At 52.9% G+C, this 11,395-nt stretch overlaps 1 protein-coding gene across 1 annotated transcript in view; it reads left to right on the plus strand.

The window, feature by feature from the left end:
* Positions 1–10,565, plus strand: part of LOC130322036 (brain-specific angiogenesis inhibitor 1-associated protein 2-like) — a gene marked incomplete at its 3' end in the record, with an annotated part of 12,803 nt that extends 2,238 nt beyond the window's left edge. The window contains exons 2-4 of the mRNA XM_056553059.1: positions 2,118–2,179; positions 7,848–7,919; positions 10,428–10,565. Of these exons, the coding sequence (XP_056409034.1) occupies positions 2,135–2,179; positions 7,848–7,919; positions 10,428–10,565 (255 nt within the window). The remainder of the gene's footprint in view (positions 1–2,117; positions 2,180–7,847; positions 7,920–10,427) is intronic.
* Positions 10,566–11,395: the final 830 nt, after the last annotated feature.

Genomic DNA, 11,395 nt, shown 5'->3' on the forward strand with positions numbered 1-11,395 from the left:
GAGGAACCTTCTCCTTTGCTCTGTTAGGGGCGAAGGACCTTCTCCTTTGCTCGGTTAGGGGTGAGAGGCTTTCTGCTTCGCTCTGTTAGTGGTGAAGCACCTTCTACTTCGCTCTTTTAGAGGTAAGGGACCTTCTCCTCCGCTCTGTTAGAGGTGAAGGACCTTCTCCTCCGCACTCTTAGTGGTGGAGGACCTTCTCCTTCGCTCTGTTAGGGGTGAGGGACCTTCTCCTCCGCTCTTAGTGGTGAGGGACCTTCTCCTCTGCTTTGTTAGGGGGAGGGGCCTTCTCCTCCGCTCTGTTAGTTGTGAAGGACCTTCTCCTTAGCTCTGTTAGTGGTGAGGGACCTTCTCCACTCTCTTTGGGGTGAGGGACCTTCTCCTCTGCTCTTTTAGTGGTAACAGACCTTCTCCTTCACTCTGTGAGGGACCTTCTCCTCCGCTCTGTTGGTGGGGAGGGACCTTCTCCTCCGCTCTGTTGGTGGGGAGGGACCTTCTCCTCCGCTCTGTTAGTGGTGAGGGACCTTTTCCTCCTCTCTGTTATGGGTGAGGGACCTTCTCCTTCACTCTGTGAGGGACCTTCTCCTCCACTCTGTTGGTGGGGAGGGACCTTCTCCTCCGCTCTGTTGGTGGGGAGGGACCTTCTCCTCCGCTCTGTTAGTGGTGAGGGACCTTTTCTTCCTCTCTGTTATGGGTGAGGGACCTTCTCCTTCACTCTGTGAGGGACCTTCTCCTCCGCTCTGTTATGGGTGAGGGACCTTCTCCTTCACTCTGTGAGGGACCTTCTCCTCCACTCTGTTGGTGGGGAGGGACCTTCTCCTCCGCTCTGTTGGTGGGGAGGGACCTTCTCCTTCGCTCTGTTAGTGGGGGATGACCTTCCCCTTCGTTCTGTTAGGGGCCTTCTCCTCCACTCTTAGTGGTGAAGGACCTTCTCCTTCGCTCTGTTGGTGGGGAGGGACCTTCTCCTCCGCTCTTGGTGGTGAAGGACCTTCTCCTCCGCTCTGTTATGGGTGAGGGACCTTCTCCTTCGTTCTGTTAGTGGTGAGGGACCTTCTCCTCCGCTCTGTTATGGGTGAGGGACCATCTCCTTTGCTCTGTTAGGCGTGAAGGGCCTTCTCCTTTGTTCTGTTAGGGGTGAGGGGCCTTCTCCTCCACTCTTAGTGGTGAAGGACCTTCTCCTTCGTTCTGTTAGTGGTGAGGGACCTTCTCCTCCGCTCTGTTATGGTTGAGGGACCTTCTCCTTCGCTCTGTTAGGCGTGAATGACCTTCTCCTTCGCTCTGTTAGGGGTGAGGGGCCTTCTCCTTCACTCTGTTAGTGGTGAAGGACTTTTTCCAGCACCCTATACAATGACATCATTACATCACACGGCAGGTCCTGCACCACTCTAGATAATAGAATGATTATGAGGAGCGGAGCGGAGGGAAGGGGAGAGGGATTATTATTTTTCCATTTAAATGTCTGGTATCGGGACATCCCTAATAAATTGTAAAGCTTTTTATGCCTAAAAAATGGTTATGGTGTGGGCCGTGACGTGGGTGGGTGGGCGGTCCGGCCGTGTCCTCTTAGTCTTGTGTATCTAACATGGATGTACACTTAAGAGATGGTAAGACCCCTTGGCAATCTCTGGTATGCACCCTCCATAATGTGTTTGGGTCTTCTTGAAGCTCCTCGAGGCCCTTTTCCCTGTCGGTGTAGTGATCTGTACCAGACTGTGTAGAGATATCTGGAACCTCCCGACACCTCTTGCAGCCTCGGCAGGGGATGACGTCCTCGGGGGATTGTCCTTCTTGATGCTCATGTTGGTCTTTTGTTCCCTTTCTATCGCATTGCCTGTTCAGAAGAGGCAGCATGTAGGTATCTGAAGCTCCCGCTCCTCATCTGCATGTACCGTAGCATACTGCTTAGAAATACGTCAATAACACTTCTCATCCCCCAAATACCACATCAGAAATCTCTCCACCCCGGTCCAGAATTAACCAAGGCTTTACCCCTCATCCCCACCATCCCCTCTGGTTAATTTATGGACTCCTCATTCCTTTTGTGCATGTACCTGAAGGCATCACGGGATCCGGCCTCTAATCCTTCTTTGTCTTTTCATGGCCTCCCTGTATTTCCTCAGGGGACGTCCTATTCCAGATGGCGGAGGTCCACCGGCAAATCCAGAACCAGTTAGAGGACATGGTAAGTGACGCCAATATTCCGATTATTTCCATATTATTTGGTCATTACTTTTTTCTTGCTGTTTTTGTATGATATGTTGATTACAGGGGGCGCTGCTTTAGTCACAGGACACCCAGGGCCTTCCGAATGCTTCTTGTGGGTGCTGAAAGTGTCAGGTTGTGAAGAGTTAAAAGCATCGCCCACCCTGAGATCCATAAATTGCGCCATCCCTGCCCCGGTGTTGTGTGTTGTCAATGACTTGATCTTTGAAGTCCTTAGTTCACTCGGTATCCGGCCCCTCCATTAGCCCTGTCAGTTAAGTGCGCCCACTAAGATCTCTGCCCTCCCTCCACCTGCCTGTCTCTGTGCCCACTAAGATCTCTGCCCTCCCTCCACCTGCCTGTCTCTGTGCCCACTAAGATCTCTGCCCTCCCTCCACCTGCCTGTCTCTGTGCCCGCTCTGATCTCTGCCCTCCCTCCACCTGCCTGTCTCTGTGCCCACTAAGATCTCTGCCCTCCCTCCACCTGCCTGTCTCTGTGCCCACTAAGATCTCTGCCCTCCCTCCACCTGCCTGTCTCTGTGCCCACTAAGATCTCTGCCCTCCCTCCACCTGCCTGTCTCTGTGCCCCCTCAGATCTCTGCCCTCCCTCCACCTGCCTGTCTCTGTACCCGCTCAGATCTCTGCCCTCCCTCCACCTGCCTGTCTCTGTGCCCCCTTAGATCTCTGCCCTCCCTCCACCTGCCTGTCTCTGTACCCGCTCAGATCTCTGCCCTCCCTCCACCTGCCTGTCTCTGTGCCCACTAAGATCTCTGCCCTCCCTCCACCTGCCTGTCTCTGTGCCCACTAAGATCTCTGCCCTCCCTCCACCTGCCTGTCTCTGTGCCCGCTCTGATCTCTGCCCTCCCTCCACCTGCCTGTCTCTGTGCCCACTAAGATCTCTGCCCTCCCTCCACCTGCCTGTCTCTGTGCCCACTAAGATCTCTGCCCTCCCTCCACCTGCCTGTCTCTGTGCCCCCTCAGATCTCTGCCCTCCCTCCACCTGCCTGTCTCTGTGCCCCCTTAGATCTCTGCCCTCCCTCCACCTGCCTGTCTCTGTACCCGCTCAGATCTCTGCCCTCCCTCCACCTGCCTGTCTCTGTACCCCCTCAGATCTCTGCCCTCCCTCCACCTGCCTGTCTCTGTGCCCGCTCAGATCTCTGCCCTCCCTCCACCTGCCTCTCTGTGCCCCCTCAGATCTCTGCCCTCCCTCCACCTGCCTGTCTCTGTACCCGCTCAGATCTCTGCCCTCCCTCCACCTGCCTGTCTCTGTACCCGCTCAGATCTCTGCCCTCCCTCCACCTGCCTGTCTCTGCCCGCTCAGATCTCTGCCCTCCCTCCACCTGCCTGTCTCTGTACCCGCTCAGATCTCTGCCCTCCCTCCACCTGCCTGTCTCTGTACCCGCTCAGATCTCTGCCCTCCCTCCACCTGCCTGTCTCTGTACCCGCTCAGATCTCTGCCCTCCCTCCACCTGCCTGTCTCTGTGCCCCCTCAGATCTCTGCCCTCCCTCCACCTGCCTGTCTCTGTACCCGCTCAGATCTCTGCCCTCCCTCCACCTGCCTGTCTCTGCCCGCTCAGATCTCTGCCCTCCCTCCACCTGCCTGTCTCTGCCCGCTCAGATCTCTGCCCTCCCTCCACCTGCCTGTCTCTGTGCCCCCTTAGATCTCTGCCCTCCCTCCACCTGCCTGTCTCTGTACCCGCTCAGATCTCTGCTCTCCCTCCACCTGCCTTTCTCTGTTCCCACTCAGATCTCTGCTCTCCCTCCACCTGCCTTTCTCTGTACCCACTCAGATCTCTGCTCTCCCTCCACCTGCCTTTCTCTGTACCCACTCAGATCTCTGCCCTCCCTCCACCTGCCTGTCTCGGTGCCCACTAAGATCTCTGCCCTCCCTCCACCTGCCTGTCTCTGTGCCTACTAAGATCTCTGCCTCCCTCCACCAGCCTGTCTCTGTGCCCGCTCAGATCTCTGCCCTCCCTCCACCTGCCTGTCTCTGTTCCCGCTCAGATCTCTGCTCTCCCTCCACCTGCCTGTCTCTGTTCCCGCTCAGATCTCTGCCCTCCCTCCACCTGCCTGTCTGTGCCCGCTCAGATCTCTGCCTCCCTCCACCTGCCTCTGTACCCGCTCAGATCTCTGCCTGCCTCCCACCTGCCTGTCTCTGTGCCCACTCTGATCTCTGCCTCCCTCCACCTGCCTGTCTCTGTGCCCACTCAGATCTCTGCCCTCCCTCCACCTGCCTGTCTCTGTGCCCGCTCAGATCTCTGCCCTCCCTTCACCGGCCTGTCTCTGTACCCGCTCAGATATCTGCCCTCCCTCCACCTGCCTGTCTCTGTGCCCACTCAGATCTCTGCCCTCCCTCCACCTGCCTGTCTCTGTGCCCACTCAGCTTTCTGCCTCCCTCCACCTGCCTCTGTACCCGCTCAGATCTCTGCCCTCCCTCCACCTGCATGTCTCTGTGCCCACTCAGCTCTCTGCCTCCCTCCGCCTGCCTCTGTGCCCGCTCAGATCTCTGCCTGCCTCCCACCTGCCTGTCTCTGTGCCCACTCTGATCTCTGCCTCCCTCCACCTGCCTCTCTGTGCCCACTCAGCTCTCTGCCTCCCTCCACCTGCCTCTGTGCCCGCTCAGATCTCTGTCCTCTACCCACCTGCCTCTCTGTGCCCACTCTGATCTCTGCCTCCCTCCACCTGCCTGTCTCTGTGCCCGCTCTGATCTCTGCCTCCCTCCACCTGCCTGTCTCTGTGCCCACTCTGATCTCTGCCTCCCTCCACATGCCTGTCTCTGTGCCCGCTCTGATCTCTGCCTCCCTCCACCTGCCTGTCTCTGTGCCCGCTCTGATCTCTGCCTCCCTCCACCTGCCTGTCTCTGTGCCCGCTCTGATCTCTGCCTCCCTCCACCTGCCTGTCTCTGTGCCCACTCTGATCTCTGCCTCCCTCCACCTGCCTGTCTCTGTGCCCGCTCTCCTACATATGTTCCCCCTTCTGCTCCTCACAACAGACCTCTCACAGTCTCCTCTTCCTGTTACCATCTTCAGCCTCGTTCCTCATTACCGCCATATTCCCGGTTGATGTAATAACCGATGACTCTGCCCGACCGTCCAGAAACTAATGGCCGTCATCTAGAGAGGACAGGGGGGTTTACAGGAGGCACAATCATACAGTTCAGTAGTGAGACCTCATCTGGAGGAGTGTTACTAAGGGGGTCTTACTCTGGAGGAGTGTTACTAAGGGGGTCTCACTGGAGGAGTGTTACTAAGGGGGTCTCACTCTGGAGGAGTGTTACTAAGGGGGTCTCACTCTGGAGGAGTGTTACTAAGGGGGTCTCACTCTGGAGGAGTGTTACTAAGGGGGTCTCACTCTGGAGGAGTGTTACTAAGGGGGTCTCACTCTGGAGGAGTGTTACTAAGGGGGTCTCACTCTGGAGGAGTGTTACTAAGGGGGTCTCACTCTGGAGGAGTGTTACTAAGGGGGTCTCACTCTGGAGGAGTGTTACTAAGGGGGTCTCACTCTGGAGGAGTGTTACTAAGGGGGTCTCACTCTGGAGGAGTGTTACTAAGGGGGTCTCACTCTGGAGGAGTGTTACTAAGGGGGTCTCACTCTGGAGGAGTGTTACTAAGGGGGTCTCACTCTGGGGGAGTGTTACTAAGGGGGTCTCACTCTGGGGGAGTGTTACTAAGGGGGTCTCACTCTGGGGGAGTGTTACTAAGGGGGTCTCACTCTGGGGGACTGTTACTATGGGGGGTCTCTCTCTGGGGGACTGTTACTATGGGGGGTCTCATTCTGGGGGACTGTTACTATGGGGGGGTCTCTCTCTGGGGGACTGTTACTATGGGGGGTCTTACTCTGGGGGAGTGTTACTATGGGGGTCTCACTCTGGGGGACTGTTACTATGGGGGGTCTCACTCTGGGGGACTGTTACTATGGGGGGTCTCTCTCTGGGGGACTGTTACTATGGTGGGTTTCTCTCTGGGGGACTGTTACTATGGGGGGTCTCTCTCTGGGGGACTGTTACTAAGGGGGGTCTCACTCTCGCGGACTGTTTCTAAGGGGTGCAGCGTGGGGGCCACAGTATGGAGACCACTGGTCTATAGGGTGCAGCGTGGGGGCCGCAGTATGGAGACCACTGGTCTATAGGGTGCAGCGTGGGGGCCGCAGTATGGAGACCACTGGTCTATAGGGTGCAGCGTGGAGGCCGCAGTATGGAGACCACTGGTCTATAGGGTGCAGCGTGGGGGCCGCAGTATGGAGACCACTGGTCTATAGGGTGCAGCGTGGGGGCCGCAGTATGGAGACCACTGGTCTATAGGGTGCAGCGTGGGGGCCGCAGTATGGAGACCACTGGTCTATAGGGTGCAGCGTGGGGGCCGCAGTATGGAGACCACTGGTCTATAGGGTGCAGCGTGGGGGCCGCAGTATGGAGACCACTGGTCTATAGGGTGCAGCGTGGGGGCCGCAGTATGGAGACCACTGGTCTATAGGGTGCAGCGTGGGGGCCGCAGTATGGAGACCACTGGTCTATAGGGTGCAGCGTGGGGGCCGCAGTATGGAGACCACTGGTCTATAGGGTGCAGCGTGGGGGCCGCAGTATGGAGACCACTGGTCTATAGGGTGCAGCGTGGGGGCCGCAGTATGGAGACCACTGGTCTATAGGGTGCAGCGTGGGGGCCGCAGTATGGAGACCACTGGTCTATAGGGTGCAGCGTGGGGGCCGCAGTATGGAGACCACTGGTCTATAGGGTGCAGCGTGGGGGCCGCAGTATGGAGACCACTGGTCTATAGGGTGCAGCGTGGGGGCCGCAGTATGGAGACCACTGGTCTATAGGGTGCAGCGTGGGGGCCGCAGTATGGAGACCACTGGTCTATATGGTACAGCGGGAGGGGCCACAGTATGGAAACGACTGGTCTATAGGGTACAGCGGGAGGGGCCACAGTATGGAGACCACTGGTCTATAGGGTGCGCGGCTCACAGACCCGGTCCGGGGCACAATCTAAAACCAAAGAGAAGGCTGCACCACCAGATAGTCTTCTACTCATTCTATTCTGGCAGTGTCTATCAGGATGTCAGTTGGGCCCCTAATGGTTATACCAGTCTTATAATTGTACCCAGGGTCAATAATTATATGAATAATGAATGTATAATTCTTTCTCTCTGCTACTTCCTGGGGTAATTCTTTCTCTCTGCTACTTCCTGGGGTAATTCTTTCTCTCTGCTACTTCCTGGGGTAATTCTTTCTCTCTGCTACTTCCTGGGGTAATTCTTTCTCTCTGCTACTTCCTGGGGTAATTCTTTCTCTCTGCTACTTCCTGGGGTAATTCTTGTAAAATCTCTTCACTACTTGAATGGTCTCCCCCAATGTTTAGGGTACATCCGACATTCTGATCAGGGGGGTCGGAGAGCAGAGACCCCCACGACCCCTGCATGTGATGTGCCGTCATCTCTCCTCAGATAGTGGGCAGTATAGAGCATCTCCTCAGATAGTGTCATATGTATGTGCGTGTGTGTGTGTGTGTATATATATATATATATATATATATATATATATATATATATATATATATATATACATATGTGTGTATATATGATACTGACGTGTGTATGTGTATATATATATTTTATATATATATTTTTTATTAAATCTCTCTTCTGTTTCCAGCTGAAATCCTTCCACAATGAGTTGCTGACGCAGCTCGAGCAGAAGGTGGAACTGGACGCCCGGTACCTGAACGTAAGTCTCCTCCGTCTATATGGCGGCATCATGGATCTGTATGGCGGCATGGAAGTTGTGTTCAATCATAAGATTTCTGTAGGTTGAGGTCACCAACCAGGTCAGGTCTATGGAGATGGACAGATGTCCCATCACAACCGGGGAGATCTCATCCCATCTAATCTTCTAGTTGTCTGTGGTATAAGTTGTCCGGCGTCTCGAAGATGAGGAATATGGCTGCCGGCCCAGTGGTTTTCAGTTCAATAGTCGTCATACATGGCGCCTCTAAACACTGCTCTGACGTTGTCCATAGGATGTGCTTGGTCTATTAATGAGGCTGAGCTGCAATACCACTCACAACCTGTGGACAGGGGTGGCACTGTTTTAATAGAACTGGACATAGACATCTGTAGATCAAACGATAATGAACATCCTATTGGCATCACCTTGGAGGTAGAGTCATGGCTCTTGTCTGGACTGGACATATCCACAATAATGGTTGGCTCGGCTTAGATCAGATCTGCTCTTGTTCCCCCAGAAGCAACAATCCCGTGCACAGCCTGTGGACTAGAGTGGCGCTGCTCGTGACTTCTTAGATCTCTCCCAGTCTTTGAGGGCGTATAATCTGTAGCCTTGTACACATATATAGCGCTCATCTATAATATTATTATTATTTCCCTTTAGTTATTTAGGTCCTTGTTTGTTCTCTGACCATCGCTTCTCTAGCGCGGACACATGGTCCCTGTGTAATTATTGTGTCCCGTCATGGCGGGGACCTCGCTGACCTGGAAGATGTTTTCCATCCCCCCAGACGTCCATTGAGATAAAAGATCATGAACCTTCACAAATTAATGGCCGACTGAAAGGCTATGGTTTCCATTAATTTGCATTTCCCTAATTTTACACAGATCACTCCTGGTAGCTGGAGCTGTGTCCTGAACGATCATGTGATTCTTTGAGCCCCAGCATGCAATGCAATGATCGTGCAGGGACTTGGCTACATTACTAGTTCGTTTTTTTTGTGGCAAATCCAGTCTCACTAATATATTCTGCAGACTTCCTCTGGAGGGAGTTGTAGTAAGTAATAGAACATTGCAAACTCAACTCTCCTACATTAATACATGACTTTCAAATAAATGAGGAAAATGGGTAAAGGAACATTTTAGGAAGACTTTTACACCTAGTGCAGGGTTTCCCAGGAGAAGCAGGAATGGAATCCAAAAAACACCACCGGGTGAAGACTCTTACATCAATTGCAGGGTCCACCGGGGAGGAGCAGGATGGAAAATCAAGAAACAAAACACAGGGAAAAGGCACACCTAATGCACACTTTCCCAGGAGGAGCAGGATGGGGAATCCAGAAAACACAACAGGGAGAAATATTTTAAACTTAGTGCAGGATTTCCCGGAAATAAGCTGGATTCAGTGATCATGAAAATACCACAGGGAGAAGACTCTTAGGCTAGGTTCAGACTACGGAATTTTCGCCTGCAATTCCTCTTTGAAATTGCAGGCGGAAATTCCGCTTTCTAAAATGCATAGTGTAGTGAATGGGTTTCCGTTCACAAATTCACACTTCGGAATTTCTGAACGGAAAATCCGCTTGGAAATTTCTACCTGAAGGAAGGGGATGCTCTTTCTTCAGTCAGAAATCCGCGCGGAACACATTGCAGTCTCTTGGAGACTGCAGTGTCTGCGCAGTCCTAGCGCCGACTGATTCAGTCAGCGCTGGCCGCACTCTGAATCTCCGGGCGGAAATTTTCTGCCCGGAGATTCCGTAGTCTGAACCTAGCCTTACACCTAGTGCAGGGTCTCACAGGAGGAGCAGAATAATGGGATCCAAAAAGCAGCTGTTGGAGAAGACTCTTACACCTGGTGCAGGGTTTCCCAGGCAGAAGCAGGACACACAGGGAGAAGACTCTTACACCTGGTGCAGGGTTTCCCAGGCAGAAGCAGGACACACAGGGAGAAGACTCTTACACCCGATGCAGGGTTTCCCAGGCAGAAGCAGGACACACAGGGAGAAGACTCTTACACCCAATGCAGGGTGTTCCTGGGAGAAGCAGAATGGGGAAAGGAGAGGAGTCTTACACCTGGTGCAGGGTTTCCCAGGAAGAAGCAGGATGCAGAGATCCACAAAACACCACAGATAGAATACCCGCGTCATTTTCCCAAGTGTGTTCCTTTAAAATGAACCCTAGCCCTGGAAACTGAATATAGGGCAATTCACCTTGAGGATTTTCCAGTTTACCCTAAAACCCTGTAATGAGCTTAAATTAGTCATCTGGAATCAGAAAAAAAAAAGTCTGCTTTATTCCGAAAATACCAACTTACCTGTCCATGGTTTGTGTGGTGTTACTTCAGTGAAGCTGAGCTGCAGTACCACACACAACCAGTGGACAGGTGTGGCGCTGTTTCAGGGAAAAATGTTCTCAAATCTTGGATTGCTACATCATACTCATCTATGTCCCTTCCTATCTAATCTGTATTATAAATCTCTCCTGCTCTTTTTTTCCTTGTTCCCTTCAGGCCGCTCTGAAAAAATACCAAGTGGAGCAGAAGAACAAAGGGGACGCCTTGGAAAAATGTCAGGGGGAGCTGAAGAAACTGAGGAAAAAGAGTCAGGGTAGCAAGAATCCTCAGAAATACTCCGACAAAGAAATGCAGGTGAGGTGTCTTGTATAAGGTTCTTCTGTCCATGTACAGGGACCTTGGGGGAGGGGTTTTCACCCATGAGTAATGAGGGAGTTCAGGTCACATTCAGTATTACATCAAGTGTAGGGAAGTATAATAATGGGGGAGAAAAATCTGACATCGGGGATGGTGTACAAAATGGTACAGGGACCGGGGAACCATATGACTCCCACAGCGTGTCAGAGCAAACAGTCCAGTGAGCAGCACCATGTTCACACCCATTGGGTGATAGAATTTAGTATTAAAATGTATAAAATACAGGTTAAAGGGGTACTCAGCCCCTGACATCTTCTCCCCCTATCCAAAGGATAGGGGGGACCCCCGCCATCTCAGCTGCGGCACCATTTGGAGAATACTCAAGCCAAGTGTCAAGGAGGCGGGGCCAAACTACCCAAGTAACCACAGCCTGTACACAGTGGGACCTCACCAGCAGAATAGTGAGCGCAGCTCTGGAGTATAATACAGGATCAGTAATGATATTTATTTGAACAGTTATTATGTAGGTTTTAGTGATGTTTTATAAGGCGACCCTTATTGGTTTTCTTCTTCAGACCGCTTTTCCGAGCGCTGTATGAATCTGCTTCCTTTATTCCGTTTTTCCGAGCGCTGTATGAATCTGCTTCCTTTATTCTGTTTTTCCGAGCGCTGTATGAATCTGCTTCCTTTATTCCGTTTTTCCGAGCGCTGTATGAATCTGCTTCCTTTATTCCGTTTTTCCGAGCGCTGTATGAATCTGCTTCCTTTATTCCGTTTTTCCGAGCGCTGTATGAATCTGATTCCTTTATTCCGTTTTTCCGAGCGCT

Source organism: Hyla sarda, unplaced genomic scaffold (assembly GCF_029499605.1).
Source record: "Hyla sarda isolate aHylSar1 unplaced genomic scaffold, aHylSar1.hap1 scaffold_2302, whole genome shotgun sequence".
NCBI classification, from domain to species: domain Eukaryota; kingdom Metazoa; phylum Chordata; class Amphibia; order Anura; family Hylidae; genus Hyla; species Hyla sarda.